General features: G+C 39.9%; 1 protein-coding gene across 1 annotated transcript in view; it reads right to left on the bottom strand.

Annotated features, from left to right (window-relative positions):
• MICAL3 (microtubule associated monooxygenase, calponin and LIM domain containing 3) overlaps nt 1-17,940 on the bottom strand; it is a 254,060-nt gene that overhangs the window by 129,139 nt on the left and 106,981 nt on the right. The window contains exons 9-18 of the mRNA XM_081083520.1: nt 13,382-13,639; nt 12,876-12,991; nt 11,760-11,886; nt 9,603-9,699; nt 8,482-8,629; nt 6,195-6,391; nt 3,792-3,904; nt 3,634-3,696; nt 3,007-3,177; nt 1,237-1,320 (exon numbers count right to left, since the gene is read on the bottom strand). Of these exons, the coding sequence (XP_080939646.1) occupies nt 1,237-1,320; nt 3,007-3,177; nt 3,634-3,696; nt 3,792-3,904; nt 6,195-6,391; nt 8,482-8,629; nt 9,603-9,699; nt 11,760-11,886; nt 12,876-12,991; nt 13,382-13,639 (1,374 nt within the window). The remainder of the gene's footprint in view (nt 1-1,236; nt 1,321-3,006; nt 3,178-3,633; nt 3,697-3,791; nt 3,905-6,194; nt 6,392-8,481; nt 8,630-9,602; nt 9,700-11,759; nt 11,887-12,875; nt 12,992-13,381; nt 13,640-17,940) is intronic.

Below are 17,940 nucleotides of genomic sequence, written 5' to 3'. Positions count from 1 at the left end.
TCACCCCTCTGCATGTATTTAAGTTACCCTCCTTTCCTCTCCGCTCTCCCTCTCTGCTGCCTTTGTGAGTACTGTGAGAATCTGAAGTTCAGGAAGTCTAGGTTAGAGTTCATGTTCCCCTTCTGCAGATCCTCTACTGAAGATTACCTTTTTATTATACCTTCCACTTAGACTTTAAGGAAAGGGTGAGGAAAGAAAATGGCAGTAAATTTCTAATGAGCACTCCTGCACAAATCTCCCTCAAGCAGAGGGAAAGAGGCAGCTTGGCTTCATGAGTCTGGACATTGTTCCGAAGCTTCCATCTTAGCCTCATGAGCTTGCTTTTAATGCAGCATATTATTAAAAGAAAGGTTAGAAAAAAACATTACCCACCCAGTCACTTGTCAGTGCTTCCCAGCAATAGCTGTCACTCTATAACATAAGAAGGAACTGAAGGCCTATTCCTTTGACCTCTCAGAATCTTAGTCTTAAATGATACCAACCCACAAGAAAAGTTCAGTGCACTCACTGGAGCAAAAACTTGTCAGCTGTGATGTGGAGGAGGTACAGTAGAGGCCTCCAGTTCCTTTGATGTTTCCTATTATCAACCAGTGCCATTCCTCCTCTTTCTGTCCTATTCTGTACTGCTTATGAGAAGCAGCTTTCTAGGAGATCCTACAACTAAATACTTTAGTGAAAATTTCTAAAAAGAGTATTTTAAATGTATACAAAACACCAAGAAAATGCCCATTTTTCTCGACCTAGTTCAAGGAGAGCCTAGGAAAGTCATCTACAACACACAAAAGCAGCTTTATAACAAGAATCTTTGTCTAGGTTCTGAACCAAATAAAAATTATAGTTCAAGATGATTTCTTGGATAACATTTTCCTATTAACATGGTCATAAGCACACATATGAACAAGAAGTCAACTTGGAATAAACGCTGTAATAGCAAAACCCCAAAGGTTAGGGTACCTGAACAATTAACCACATAGCTTCAGCTAGTTTCATAAAATTCACAGCCCACCCTGCTAACTGGTTTCTCAAATCCTAAGGAGTTAAATAAATCATGCAATACAAATAGTATTGTTTATTATACTTTTACTAGAGTCATTACTCAAATGGGCACAGAGATGTCCTATGCTTGAGCTGGGATTCTAGAGTGCAGGCCTCTACCTTGGCTGGCTCAGAAGAAGGAACAGGGTGGGAAGGCCTGGGGATGCAGCACCCATTCTGGTTTTTGAGCAGTTCCTTTACCTGTTTCCACTGTGGGGTGGGAGCAGGGAGACCCTGCTCAGGTAGGCAGCAGGACGGCTGGCTGACCCCACGCTCTTGTGTTGGCTGTGACACACAGGCCAAGTATGGGTGGGGGACAGGACATGGAGACAAAACAAAATAAAATATATTAAAGTAGAAAACAGAAAAAAGATACTTGTGGAGGATAGGCATACATCTATATACTGGGGTAGTGGTGAAGAATAGAATTCTTAGAAAGCTTTGCTTATAAAGGAAGCAAATACCCTGCTCCCCAAACCAAAAACAAATGTAAACAAATAAAAGAAAAGAAAAACAGAAGCTGTAATTATCATTATCCTTTTCCCCAACTCAATGTTATGAGCCTAAACTACTAATTCTGATTTGGAAAACTAATCTTTCACTCAAAATGAGGAAGCAACTATCTCTTAGAGGCAAACTTCCTCTAATGGAGAATAATTCCAGCCTTCCCAAGGTGGGTGGGACCTGGGCTGCCAGAGTCAACAGGGAATGAGTATCATCATCTTCTCTGTGAGCCATAACCAATGGCTAGATGTGAGAAGTTGATTAAGGCCAGACTCCAAGCACAGTCAGTATGTCAGTGCCCATCCTAGTCTGTTCACAGGAACATTAATGCATGTGGAGAAGATGAAGAAAGAGGGAAAGGATGCAGAGGATGGGCTTTCTCAAATCACCAGGGAGTTTTACAAGAAACTTTCCGTGTAAATTTCAAAAACCCAGCATCTCCTCTTGCAAGAAGTCTTAGTGACTTTTAGGTAAGCAGGAGGAGAGACAAGGCTCCTGTCCAGCACTCTCAGGCATGACTTAGAGGAATGCAAGTCAGTATCCATGAAGAATCTTTAAAATGTTCATATTCTCAACCTAGTTCAAGGAGAACCTAGTAAAGTCATCTGCAACACACAAAAGCAGTTTATAACAACAATGTTTGTTGAAGAGAAACGACTGAACATCTAGCACTAGAGGAGAGTTAAGAGAAGCATGGCACACACTAAAGGAGCTTGTAAAGAGTTTGAAATGATGTGGGAATATGACCAAAGTTACATGAAAAAAAGCAGAATGGAAAAGTGTATGTTAAGAATGACCTCAGCCCTAACCGGTTTGGCTCAGTGGATAGAGTGTCGGCCTGCGGACTGAAAGGTCCCAGGTTCGATTCCGGCCAAGGGCATGTACCTTGGATGCAGGCACATCCCCAGTGGGAAGTGTGCAGGAGGCAGCTGATCGATGTTCCTCTCTCATTGATGTTTCTAACTCTCTATCCCTCTCCTCCCGCTCAGTGAAAAATCAATAAAATATATATATAAAAAGAATGACCTCAACTATGAAAACAAGAATGCACTAAAGAAAAAAAGATCAGAAAGAACCATAACAAAATATTAACAGAATTAGAGATATTTTAATTACCCTTTATCATACTTTTAAGCATTTTCCTTAATAAGCATGTATGTTTTTTATAATTTAAATGTGAACATACATATATGAATAGGTATATAGATATAAATTTAAAAATCCCTCTGCTGAATTTTGTCACAGATACCTCAGACCTGAGTGGTGAGGATGAAGCAGTACTGAAAGCATGAGGAGCTTCTGAAATGTTCTCTTCTGCCACAGTCAGACATGGGGAGAATCAAACATCAGTCTCGAGCCCATGAGTCCTTGGGTCTGTAACATATCCCATCTCATTCAGCTGAAAAGCTACCTCATTCCTATGTAGTCAGATCAAGTGTGGATGAGCAAGGCGTGAGATGGGTTTACCTGTCTCCTTATGCCAGTGGACTGTGGAGGTGCATTCTCTTCAAACTTGGCGAGCAGCTGGGTTGCCATGTACTTCACTTTGTTCTGGTTGCTGAGTGTGACATCAGTCCTCCTGTCAGGCAGAGTGCTCACTAATGTGGATCTTCCTCTGCACATCCGGGGCACTTCCTCCTGATCAATATCGACACCCAAGAACCAGCCTCTGTTAGTGAAGCCCCCAAATGCCCTTCCCTCAAAGGAAAAGTACAGCTAGGACATGGCATGGTGGCTGGTATTTCTGCTTTAGGTTGAGCTTAACAGCTCTCTTCAAAGTTCTAATCTCAAGATGGAGTTCAAAGAAGTACTCAGACTTTTACTGGGATTATCACACCCCAGGAAAGCCAATGCCCTTTGCCAGATGTGTGATTCCAAAGAGACAGGCAAGCTCTGGTGCACATGTGTGTGTGTTCCCTTGGACGCTCTCCAAAAAATTAAAGGCAAAAGCCCACAGAAAAAGCATCTGCTCACAAAAATTCTCATAAAGGGTGAATATAAAAAGACCTAGTAACACCAATTTGAAAATTAAGGTTTTAAGACAAAAAGGGCAATTGAGTATAATCATTCTAACAAATCCCATATAATTCTCACCTCTTCTGATTGACTGGTCTTTCTCCTCTTTCCAGCACCATCCAAGTCCTTTTCCTTCTTATCCTATACCAAGAGAGTAGCCAAACTGCATTATTCTAGTCACTATATCTTGCCATTGGATTTGCAGCTGGTAAAAAACAACAATCTTTTCCACTTACCTTGGGAGAACGCTTCCGAGAGATGGTCTGCCCAAGTTTGCTTAGGAAGGAGATGGGAGATTTCGTGCTGGCTATCAGGACTGCTTTCTCCTCAGCATTCAGGTCCAAGGCATCTGTGAACAGAAAGCAATGTTCGATGATAGCACTAGAGGGGGCCTCAAAGTACTGACCAGAACTACCTTGCCTGCAGGTGGCTCCCAGAACCTCCAAAAGCTCTAAAGCAGCAGTTCTCAACCTGTGGGTCGCAACCCCTTTGGGAGTCGAATGACCCTTTCACAGGGGTCGCCTAAGACCATCAGAAAACACACATATAATTACATATTGTTTTTGTGATTAATCACTATGCTTTAATTATGTTCAATTTGTAACAATGAAAATACATCCTGCATATCAGATATTTACATTACGATTCATAACAGTAGCAAAATTACAGTTATGAAGTAGCAACGAAAATAATTTTATGGTTGGGGGTCACCACAACATGAGGAACTGTATTAAAGGGTCGCGGCATTAGGAAGGTTGAGAACCACTGCTCTAAAGGTTCATTTGCTCGGACAAAAGTATGAGGAACTTAGCAGGAAATTTCACAAAGAAAATGCATTCTTAGGTTTATACACTGAGCTTTCTTTTTTCCATCAACGTAAACAATACCAATTCTTTCCCTAACCACGCCAGTCACAAAAACCTCCACTTTTGCTTTTCAAAAGTTGGAATTCACCCGTGATACGAATTACAGTAGAGTGCTGAAACCTCACCTTTGTGATAAAACTTTAGGGCAGAGAGAAAGGGAGGGAGGACAGGCAGCTCAGGGTCCCTGGTTTGGTGTATGCATACCCCATGCACTTGGCTGCACACTGAGGTGGCTCTCCATGAATGTGTACACTGATGTTAGAGTTGTGGACTTCTGTTGTAAAGACTGTGTATCTAATCGGAAAAAGCTATAAACATCTATGAGAGTACATGGGCTGGAAGACACTGGTGAGTCACAAACTGTGGATTCCAATGTTTTATTAGTAATAATAGTAATTTTTAAAATAATTGAAACTAATAATATATTAACATTTATTAAGTGCTTCCGTTTTGCAAACGTTCTTCTTAGCATATCACAATCTATATATAGAAAAAGCCCCATTTTACAGATGGGGAAACTGAGGCACAGGAAAACTGAGTAACTAGCCTAAGGTTTAACAGGTGTTAGTACTGGGATATAAACCCAGGTCAACACTCTTAATCATTATGCTATTCCAAGAGATGACAACAGAAAAATTTTTTGTAGCATGCTGACAGACTGAGATATTGGGCTGAGGGGAAAGGAAGATTTTTGGAAAACACTAAAATGTAGAAGAAAGAGAAGCCAGAGAAGGAACAGTTACCAAAAGAAGAGAATGAGGCCAGTCCAGTGCAGGATCACAGAAGCCAAGGAAAAGAGAGTTTCAGAAAAAAAGTTGTCATTCCACAGTGCTGAACAATGCAAAAAGCCAAGGGCATAAGACATGAGAAGTGAAAAAATATGGATTTGGCAGTTCTTCATGAACAAGGAGAACAATCTAGCAGAGGAATAATGGTAGAAGCCAGGTTGCAAAGTGTACAAAGTTTAGGCAACTGAGGAAGTAGCCCACTTTTTTTTACAAAAAGGTGGTTCTGCCAAAACCGGTTTGGCTCAGTGGATAGAGCGTCGGCCTGAGGACTGAAGGGTCCCAGGTTCGATTCCGGTCAAGGGCATGTACCTGGGTTGCGGGCACATCCCCAGTAGGAGGTGTGCAGGAGGCAGCTGATCGATGTTTCTCTCTCATCGATGTTTCTGACTCTCTCTCTCTCTCCCTTCCTCTCTGTAAAAAAATCAATAAAATATATTTAAAAAAAAAAAAAAAAAAAAAAAAAAAAAAAGGTGGTTCAGCCAGGCCAGTGTGGCTCAGTGGTTGAGTGTTGACCTATGAATCTGGAGGTCACAGTTTGATTCTGGGTTTTGGACTCGATCCCCAGTGGGGGGCATGCAGGAGGCAGCCGACAGATAATTCTTTCTCATCATTGATGTTTCTATCTATCTCTCCCTCTCTCTTCCTCTCTGAAAACAATTTTTTAAAAAAGTGTATATATATTTTTAAAAGGCTGGATCAGAAAGAAAGAGTATGAAAAAATAATAGTCAAGAAAAAATTCTGGATAGGAATGATTTTTACATATTTATAGATATAGTGAGAAAGATTTGGGTAAGAATGAGTGGTTGAGAAGGAAAAAAACAATGGAGCAAAATCCCAGGGACTTACCCTGATAGCTGGCCAGTAAAAACAGAATAAGTACAAGTTTGCTTTTGTGGGTGCTCACGTAGGATACAGGGAAAGAAAGAAAGCCAGGCAACAACAGAGAACACAAAAGACTCCCACACCAGAGGCCTCAGTCCTTACCGCTGGAGGGGAGTGAGTCCTTGAACATCTCATAGAACTGGGTCAGGTACATCACCATGGACAGCTTGTCAGGCTCCCCCACCGAGGCCATCTCTTTGCCTGTCATGATGGGAGAAATGCCCAGTTCCTTTTCAGCAATATCAAAGGCCAGTTGGTTATTCTTCTCCACATTTTGTTCATCCAAAGAATCAAAATCTCTGAGAAACAGGATAAGGAAAACATATCAAGATGGAGTACTTGTCCCCACACCAGAAAACAGTATCAAGAAGTCACTTCATTTCTTTGTTGCTCAGCTAAAATCCTATGTGCAGTGCTTCACTGAAATCTGAGAGCAAACTTGAAATATAAATCATCCTCAAAGGAGAAAAAGTGATTAAAGAAAAAATGATAAAGAAAAAAACAGAGGGAAAGTTAAACTATCCTCATTTTTCCAATTACAGAAATTTCTTACTAGGATGTCCGGTCTAATTAGCATATTACCCTTTTATTATTATAGATGTTAAATAATGCTAAAAATCCTATTTGGATCAGACTATTTTTAAAGTCCTGGGACTATTATGCATAGTGTCCTTTGGACCTGACAAGCTATTATAGATGTGCTAAATCACCTCTGATAAACCTTACTCAGCCTTCTACTTGAAGGGAAATTCCAAAACTTTCCTCAAAAGATTTTTCCATTGCTAAATGTCTTAAAATTTCCCAAGTATATAGATGAACAAACATTTTCCACCGGATTTCAAGCTTCTTAGTACTCAATCATAAGTAACAACTGAGAGCGTTCTTCTTCAGGTGATTTCAGATTAACTGGTCAGGCCTTACATTGTGCTAACCTACTAACTCCATTTCAAAAAATTCCTTAAGTCTCATAATCTACAGGCTCATCTTGAATGAAGTTATTGTGGTCTAAACAGTGCCAAATTACCTACTCACTGCTCTGCCTTCTGTTACAAGAAAATACCCTTGGTCAGGGGTGGGCAACCCCTGGCATGCATACCAAACATGGCACGCCAGTAACTTTTGCTGGCACGCAAAACCCTCTCTTATAATCTTCCATTTACAATTATTTTCTTATTATCGACTTTTTTATTTTTCAGATAAATTCAGTGTAGGTGCATCTTAGATAAATAAATAATTTTACATAACAAGTTATCTTAAAGACCACAGACATGGATTGACGAGAGAGGGGAAGAGCAATTTCTATGCCTCTGCCTTAACTCTCCCTGCCTTCCTAGATCCGACCAGTGTTTTGGTTTCATCCACATATGCTTGTGAATCTTTGTTCTCAGTGATGAATTTTGTTAAGTCTCGTAATAGGAGTAGCCTGACGGATGAAAGTAGTAGCTCGTGCATATCTCTGAAGGTCACGAAATATAAACCTGATGTAAAATCTCTGTCATCAGTGATGCAGCAGCAAAAGTCCCACTGATAATATCAAACGGAGTCATAAAGTTTTCTGCCGGACTATCAGTGTACATGTATACATTAAAAATAAATGTATTTTTCATCATCATATTCTGTTTTTGTCGCTCAAATGAATTTTATCATTTCTTCAAGGTTCTTCACATACGTACACCTTAAGAGCTATCAAGTAGGCGTAACATGTTCTCAAAAAATTAGGGTTGGCATGCAGAAGAATTTTGAGTCAGAGATTTTGCTGCTTTTGGCATGCACTCACAAAAAGGTTGCCCACCCCTGCCCTAGGTCTTCTCCAGACAGCCTTTGGTATATTCCAACAGGGATGTGTCCTTCACCCTACACTCACCCCTCCACCCCACCTCTCCCTGAGTTTTGTGGGATTGACAAAGCATCTTAACAGAAAGTGCAATCCTTAACATAAGAGAATACCGATGAACCATTATAAAGCAGGGAAGCACTAATTGTTTTGTTGGTAGTGCCTGACATATTTGCCATCTGCCAGCCAAATGTTCTAGCCAGGTTTTCCTTATGACCAATAACATTTGAGAGATAGTTGGCTGAAATGAAGAGTTCAACCTGTGGCCAGTAAACAGTTTTCCATTATGTGAAGTTAATACACCCAAGTGGGTGTTAAAACCAATTTTTGACCCTTTGAGTGCTGTTAAAAACTCAGCTAATCATTTCTTTGTTGAGCTATATAATACTTAACATTCAGAGTTTTAAATGTAATTAAGTTGAAATTAATCATTGCTTTCTAGAGAAAGTTTCTTACTAGAAAAAAAAAAAAGTACAAATTTGGCTACTTGATAGCAGGGTACTCTAAGATCCTTAGGGAATATAAAATGAAACAGAAAGTCTGGTCACAACTTACATCAGATCAGGGCGGTATCTATGGATAATTGCACATAGAGCCAGGCCACTTTTCCAAGACATAGTGAGATCTGTCACATTGACCCCTGTGTAGCCATCTGTCTGCCTTTGGCACCAACCAAGCAGTTTGCTTGAACGAGGTACAGACTCTAAAAGAACAAAAATAATATTAATGATAGTGTTGTCACTTGGTAGCATTAATATGGGATCCTCTTTGTAGTACACATATCCAGTTAAAAAAATTATTGAAGGTAGGAAGAACACAGTTGTCAGGCATCGTGATAAACCAGCTATGTATGTCACGGAATCCTCATAACCATAATGTGAGGCAGGTGTTGTTACCCTCATTTCATAGATAAGGAACTGAAGTTCAGAGATACTATATAACCTGCTCATGACCACACACTTCACAAATGGCAAAGACTGGACTGGGACCCAGTTGTACCTGACCCCAAAGTGAGATTTCTTCTAATTATGGTCCACTGTCCTCTTTCCATCCTCAATATCAATACCAGATTTAGGCCTTTACAACTGTTAGCTGACTATTGTAATGGCATTTGCCTTCTCCATCCCATCTTACATGTAGAGGTATACTCACATCACTCTCCTTTAAAACAAATCTTTAGGGACCTTTCAATACACACAAAATATGAAATGGCCTTTGTCTCTGTCACTGTATCCTGGCAATATCATAGTACTCAGTTAAAATGCCACTATTTCTCCCATAAAGCCTTACCCCCAAAACCTTAGCTGGTGTGTGTATGTGCCCACATGCTGCCCTTTTCTCTTTCTCAATAGCATCTCTATCTGGTTTCTCTTTATTTCCTCATAATACCTCAAATCAAGGTTTCTTAACCTTGACACACTGATATTTCTGGCTGGGAGCTGATTTGTGTACAGTAGGAGGTTTAGCTGCATCCTTGGATGTCAGTAACATCTTCTTCAACTCAAGACAATAAAAAATGTCCCCAGAAACTACCAAATGTCCTCTAAGGGGCAAAATCATGTCTGGTTGAGAACCACTGCCTTACGCAGTACTATGTACACTAAGAGCTCAATAAATAATTACAGACTTCTCTGAATAGGTTACCTACATTTCAAAAGAGCATTATCAGAACTCACCATTGCGAGTCAACTTTGGGGTAGTTCGGGAATTCACCAGGTTCTCCATTTCCAGATGAATATCTTTTGTTTCTCCAGTATCATATAAATGGCGCACCTGGCAGAAATGTAAAAAGTTGTAAAGAAGGAAAATCAAACAAGTAACAAATTCCCACCAGAGAAGAGAATGACAGATGAAAGATTGTGATAGCAGACTGGGCAAAGTTTAGACAGAAGTTATGATGATGACCTAGGTTACATATAAACAAATACATAAATTGTGCTAAAAATTCACTACTCAGCTACAGAAGTCCTGATAATCTCTATTGGACCTATTTTGAAAAAAAAATTTATTTAAAAAATGTTTTTTTATTGATTTCAGAGAGGAAGGCAGGAGAGACAGAAACATCAATGATGACAGAGAATCATCAATCAGCTGCCTCCTGCATGCCCCCTACTGGGGATCAAGCCTGCAGCCTGGAAATGTGCCTGGACCTGGAAATGAACCATGACCTCCTGGTTCATAGGTCTACGCTCAACCACGGAGCCACACTAGCCGGGCAAAATCTACTTTTTAATTGATAATACATATAGTAAAATGATGCATTTTTATAAATGAATATCCTATATAATAAAAGCCTAATATGCTAAGTGTCCAGTCGTCCATTCAACCAATCAAAGGGTAATATGCTAATGATATGCTAAGGCTGCTCAACCGCTCACTATGATGTACACTGACTACCAGGGGGACGAAGCTCCGACCGGTAGGTTAGCTTGCTGCTGGGGTCAGGCCAATTGGGACTGAGCAAGATGGGCCAGACATGTCCTGAAGCCCTCCCATGTCCCTCCCTGGCCCCGATCGTGCACCGGTGGGGTCCCTCAGCCTGGCCTGTGCCCTCTCACAATCTGGGACCCCTCGGGGGATGTCGGAGAGCTGGTTTCGGCCCCATCCCACAGGCCAGGCCGAGGGACCCCACTGGTGCACGAATTCATGCACCTGGCCTTGAGTACCCATATAACAACCCAGATCAAACTTTACAACATCTCCAGGCTTGCAGTCAGCATTCTGATCCCAAAGGTGACCACTATTCTGATTTCTATCACCAAGAATTAATTTTGCTTGTTTTTGAACTTTATGTAAATGAAATTATAAAGTACATATTCTTTTGTATGTGGATTTTGTTTGCACAGTTAATGACTCTGAGATTCATTCATGTTGAATGTAGCAAATATTTCAGCCTTTCTCATGACTGTACATGTTCGATTGTAAGATGTACTACAATTAATTTATTCTACTGCTGATGGATGTTGAGGTTGTTTCTGGTTTCTGCATGTTATGAATAAAGCCTTTTATATGTTTTTTGGTGTTGTTATACACTTGTTTTGTTGGGTATGTTGGACCCCTAGTGCTGCCCTCTATTAGCAGGTTTCATGGATGTCTTATAGACTTACCACACGTAAGTATAAAAAGCCTAAAGGTGTCAACTTCAGGTAGAAAGTGAATAAACAATTACTCTACAACATTGGCAAATATGTTGAATAGACTACTTTCTAAAAACTGATGGGCTCTTTGGGATAATTGTGCTCTGCAAATTATCATAACTTCTGTCTAAACTATGTCATTCTTAAAGTAGTTATAAGGCTTTAGACATTCTGAGAAATAACTCAGTACAAAAATGACCTACAATATTTTTTAATTGTAGAGAGTGTCTTATCTTTTAAAGTTCTTTCCAGTGAATAATCTCAGTTGTCCTCACAATGATCCTGTCTGTGAGTAGCAGGGATGATCACCTTCATTTTACAAATAAAGAAACTGAGGTTCAGAGAAAGTGAAATGACCAGTCCAAGTTACAAGAGACTGTTCGTGATAATGCAAGCAGAAGTCACATTTCCTGACTAGTGAACAAGCGCTCTTCTCCTACAAAATACAATTTGAATCAGGAGACCTGGGATAAATCCCTGGATGCATCATTTTTGTCACGTCTGATCTTCTGGCAAGTTATTCAACAACTCTCTGCCTTAGCTGCTCAATTTGTTGATGGACAATAATATCTACTTCAACCAACTCAGAGAGACATCTACTTGAATCTACTTGAGGGAAAGGTTGTATATATGTTTGTTATTAATAGGCAAATTTCAAAGGACCCAGATATGGATCACTGACTAGAAGACACTTACCTGGGTTGGCCGGAGAAAGTTGATGTTAATATTGGGATATCTGGTGACAGGGTCTATGCTGTATTGGCTGAAGTTTTTACTCACATTCTCAGGGGTTGTCTGAGGCAGTAACCTATAAATGCTTTCCCTGCAATAACACAGTAATATACTCAGAGCATGACAAGGACCACGAACATCTCCTTCTACTTTGAGAATATTTCTATTTTTTGACAGTCCCCAAATTATCTGAAGGATGATAAATCTTCATCCTTGACTGGTTTCCTCCAATCCTACATCAGCTCTTGCTTCCCATTCCCACCAGCTCAATAATTCCACAGGCCTCGTTAAGGGCCAACGAGAATAGCAAAGACATTGCTGTGGGCAGAGATAAAAAGTATGACCTTAATTTAAAAGGCAAGTAATTTACTGCTTTGTTTTTTCAAGTATGCCAATATTTAATATGTAAGAGAATCACAGATGAATAAAGAACTTGTCATCGAATTACCCAGAGTGCCTTAAGTAAGAGACTTAAAATGACATCAACCACCAATTTCATACAGGAAATCTTCTTTCTCTAGTTTTTCAGGTTAAGGTATTTGTTCTTTATCAGCAAATACCAAGATTCTTACCTTATTTGCAATAATCTGCTTCAAAATATCTGACATTTGAAAACTTGAGAAATGTTTACAAGCAGTTTGGTATTTTCCTTTGAATTCAAAGTCACTTTTAATCTCATCTCTTATTTGAGTATGTCCCCTATTACGACACTGATTTCATTAGTTTACACCTTTCTAATTTAAGAACGAGAGGATTTAATGTACTATTTTTATGTATTTGTTTATGTGACTGTCATAAAGGACTCAGATACCATCTTTCGAAGGTATACAAAGATTCAGATACCATTAGTCCACAACAAATTGAGTTTGGACAGGGATAAGAGAAAAACACTTAGATAATCTTTACATTTTATAATTTCTTGAATAAATATCTTGCCTTTCTTCTCTTGAATAAGAAAACATCTTTAATTAAAGCAGGAAGAGAGATAGAAGGAAGAATGAACCTGTGTTTTGTCTTAAGAGCAAAACACTCACCACTCCCAGTTTCTCACAAAAGGAACCCCTGGTTACTTCCCATTACCTCTCTGCCAGGACTTCCAAGGGACTTGTTCCTAGAGACCAACTTCGTACCATCCAGGCGGAGTCCATAGCAGCCAGAAAGCCCCGGGCAATTCCTGTTCCCATTGGCCAAAAAGGCTATCAAGGAGATATAAAACAAATAATTAAAATAACTTACATTTTAAAAGAGAGACACTAAACTAAGTAACTAAGAAAAAGATTGCTATTGAAAGTAGTCTTTGGCAACTGTTCAGATACTGGACTTCTCTGCTTCACAAACTGGTAGAAGGGCAAGTTAAGGAAGTTTCTGCTTCATAAATTGGTAGAAGGGCAAGTCAAGGATTTTGCAGCATTTCCATTGCTACTTAGCAAGTCTGGGTTCCCCGTGGCCTGTGATGCTTCCCTATATCAGGAAATATAACTCCTACAGGGAGTTCACTTATGTGGTATAATGTTGTAGACACTCCACAATCAAAGCACCTAGGTTTGTTTCCAACTATATTAAGTGCCGTCATCCTTAATACTCACCTCTAGGAGGCTGTCCCCAACCAGAGCCACTAGTAACTGGTGTCCATTCTGCTCTCGCACCAAGGCAGCATTCTCAGAGGCGTACATACAAGTGAAGTCGAACATGGCCACATCGGGCTGCCCATAGTGATTGATGGCAAAATCCAGAGATGGTAGCTGTTGCTGGGTGGAGAAGTCTGCTGCTTCCCTGGCATAGTTCAGCAGAGCCTCTTGGTCCACATTCTCCCGGGAAAGCAAGAGCTCTGTGTCGGCATAGTCCTAGCTCCAGAAAGGGAAGAGGCTCGGTGGAAAAGTCTAGGTACAAGTCTAACTGGCTCAAAGCCACAATACACATATCGGACATAACCGAGTTTTTCACCGCTTTTCCCGTTCCCCTAAAGTGATTTCATATTCCAAAACAAGTCTTTTAAACATATTACAAAGAAAAAGGGGAAGGCTAAGTGAGAATAGAGGGATCATACCTCAATATAATAAAAGCCTTATATGACAAACCTATAGCCAACATCATACTCAGTGGGCAAACACTAAAACCATTTCACCTAAGAACAGGAACAAGACAGGGATGCCCACTTCACCACTCCTGTTTGATATAGTACTGGAAGTTCTAGCCATAGTAATTAGACAAGAAGAAGAAATAAAAGGTATCCAAATTGGAAAAGAAGAAGTAAAACTGTCATTATTTGCAGATGACATGATACTGTACAGAGAAAACCCTAAAGAATCCATCAAAAAATTATTAGACTTAATAAATGAATTCGGCAATGTAGCAGGATACAAAATTAACACCAAGAAATCTATGGCATTTTTATACACCAATAATGAACTTACAGAAAGAGAGATTAAAATAACAATTCCATTTACCATCGCACCAAAAAAATTAAGATACCTAGGAATAAACTTAACTAAGGAGGTATAAAACCTGTACTCGGAAAACTACAGGACACTGAAAAAAGAGATAGAGGAAGACATAAACAGATGGAAGATCATACCATGTTCATGGATTGGTAGAATCAACATCATTAAAATGTCCATACTACCCAAAGCAATCTATAGATTCAATGCACTCCCCATTAAAATACCAACGGCGTATTTCACAGACCTAGAACGAACTCTCCAAAAATTCATCTGGAATAAAAAAAGACCCCGAATAGCTACGGTGATCCTGAGAAAGAAGAACAAAGGGATCTCAATGCCAGATATCAAGCTGTATTACAAAGCCACTGTTCTCAAAACTTCTTAGTACTGGCACAAGAACAGACCAATGGAATAGAATAGAGAACCCAGAAATCGACCCAAACCACTATGCTCAATTAATATTTGACAAAAGAGGCAAGAGTATACAATGGAGTCAAGACAGTCTCTTCAATAAACGGTGTTGGGAAAATTGGACAGATATATGCAAAAAAAAAAAAAAAAAAGAAACTAGGCCACCCACTTACACCATACACAAAAATAAACTCAAGCCAGAACCGGTTTGGCTCAGTGGATAGAGCGTCGGCCTGCGGACTGAAAGGTCCCAGGTTCGATTCCGGTCAAGGGCATGTACCTTGGTTGCGGGCATATCCCCAGTAGGGGGCGTGCAGGAGGCAGCTGATCGATGTTTCTCTCTCATCGATGTTTCGGGCTCTCTATCCCTCTCTCCCTTCCTCTCTGTAAAAAATCAATAAAAAAAATAAAATAAAATAAAATAAACTCAAAATGGATAAAAAACTTAAACGTAAGATGGGAAACCATAAAAATCTTAGAGGAATCCACAGGCAGCAAAATCTCAGACATATGTTGAAGCAATATCTTCACCGATACAGCCCCTAGGGCAATGGAAACTAAAGAGAAAATAAACAAATGGGAGTACATCAAAATAAAAAGCTGGGTGGGAGCTGGGTGGAGGGGAGTTATGGAGGGAAAAAAGAGGAACAAATGTAATAATCTGAACAATAAAGATTTAATTAATAAAAAATAAAAATAAAAATAAAAAGCATCTGTACAGCAAAAGAAACCATCAATAAAACAACAAGAGAGCCCACTGCATGGGAGAACATACTTGCCAATGTTATATCCGATAAGGGTTTAATCTCCAACATTTACAGGGAACTCATACAACTTATCGAAAGAAAGATAAACAACCCAATCAAAAAATGGGCAACGGACCTAAATAGATACTTTTCGAAAGAGGACATATAGAAGGACAAGAGACATATGAAAACATGCTCAAAGCCACTAATCATCCAAGAGATGTAAATCAAAATGACAATGAGGTACCATCTCACACCTGTCAGAATGCTATCATCAACAAATCAACAAATGACAAGTGCTGGTGAGGATGCAGAGAAAAGGGAACACTCGTGCACTGCTGGTGGGAATGCAGACTGGTGCAGCCACTGTGGAGAACAGTATGGAGTTTCCTCAAAAAACTAAAAGTGGAACTCCCATTTGACCCAGTGATCCCACTTCTAGGAATATATCCCAAGAAACCAGAAACACCAATCAGAAAGGATATATGCACACCTATGTTCATAGCAGCACAATTTATAATAGCTAAGATTTGGAAACAGCCTAAGTGCCCATTAGCAGTTGAGTGGATTAAAAAACTGTGGTACATCTACACAATGGAATACTACGCTGTGGTAAAAGGGAAGGAACTCCTACCATTTGCAACAGCATGGATGGAGCTGGAGAGCATTGTGCTAAGTGAAATAAGTCAGTCAGAGAAAGATAAATATCATGAACAACATAAACTGATGAACAAAAACAGATCCAGAGACAGAGAAGCATCGATCAGACCGTCAAACCTCAGAGGGAAGGCAGGGGAGCATCGGGGGAAGGGGGAGAGATCAACCGAAGGATTTGTATACATGCATATTAGCATAACCAATAGACAGACACTAGGGGGTGAGGGCATGAACAGGGGTGTGTGGGGGGGGGATCGAGGGATAAGGACACACATGTAATACCTTAATCAATAAAGAATAAAAAAAGGGGGGCGGGGGACTGTTTCTAAAAGAGACCAGGCTTTGCTGCTTAGTGCTGGCTTTTCCATGTACTTGGAGCAAATTACTACTTCTTTGATACTGTCCAATCCACTTCATAGAGTTATTCTGAATACTAAATAAAATAACTTATGTGATAGTGCTAGTAAACTGAAAAAGCACTTTATAGTTTATGTTACTATCAGCAATTATTACCCTCTGGGTAGCAAATAGGGACCACACGGAACACTTAACTTGCATAACTCCACAAACCCAAAAGTTTCAGTGCCAAAGGGTTTTGGAGGTGGGAGCAATAGCAGTCCAGGGGACTGGGAAGAAATATATTCAAAATGGAACAGAGGTTTAAAAATTAATAATAAGATTCTTAAAGGCTCTATAGAACCTCCCAACAAAGAAAAACAATAATGAGAGAAAAGGGGTTTTCCACATAAATGGCTGAAAAACTACTTTTCTATTTTGGAGGTTCCTGGCATACTGAGCCAAATCTTTATTCTCCTGAAGTGGGGCCTATGGTTTCCAAGTGTCCCTGATGGTACTTTCAGTTACCACTACAAGATGTTAAAAGCCAAAACACAAATACTCAAATTGGCCCTTGAAACAGTTTGTTTACCATTAAGTAAGTGGTCAGAATGAATTTAGTGTTTAGCAGCACACACAGAAGGGATGGCTCTTGCCCTCTAAAAAAAATAAGTAAACAAAAAGGAAAAGTATCAGAGTCTTGGCATTCCAGATCGTTCCTACATAATTTCGACTGATAACAATGGGCACACTGCCTATTTCTTACTGATAAAACATTCAAATACATCTTGTTTATGCTCTTGGCAGAATGGGCTGCACACACTGCTTGGTCCTGTTTCTCCTCATAGACATAAAGGACCACAGGGTTAAGAAGCAGATACAAGGTAACAAGTGGAAAGAGGCTGTGCTGCAGGTACATGTTCATATGCTCACCCCTACCACTGCTCTCAGATAAGGCTACAGTATACTGCAGATTAAAGTGACCGGATTCATTAGTATCCCGCCGAGACAGAGGACACCCTCAAATTCAGCCAGGAGTCTGTGGTGGGAATTGTACATGTGGGGATAGTAATTCTCACATTGAGACCATATCAGACTTAAGAAATTCTCCTTAAGGAACCCTCTACCCTGTGGTTTTCTGATTTCCTATTCAGATCATCATCTCAGGGAATGTCATACATTTAGTCATCTAAAAAAAGGCTGAGCAGGACCTGGCTAAGGATGAATAAGAAGCCTTTACTGTTAGGTTATGCAGAGGTTTCAATACACCCTGACTGAGTCAGGGTTCCCTGGACTTCTGACAGCCACATCTAGAGTAAAACCAGAACCATTTTCTCAGGCTCCCATAAACACCAACTATTGCTTCTTGGTCAAACTCCATTCCCACTAGCACCCCTTCCAAAAAATGACCTAACCAATAACTGGTCATACATGAAATTCTCTAGAATCACAAATCAAATCACCTAAAATTAAACTGAATATTTATTCCTGAATTATCTGAGATTTGCTTTGGAACAATCCAATTGCAGGAATGGGGAATGAGTTGGGTACTAA

This window comes from Myotis nattereri (assembly GCF_964212035.1).
Source record: "Myotis nattereri genome assembly, chromosome: 2".
Lineage (NCBI taxonomy): Eukaryota > Metazoa > Chordata > Mammalia > Chiroptera > Vespertilionidae > Myotis > Myotis nattereri.
This window is presented reverse-complemented; position numbering and strand designations above follow the sequence as displayed.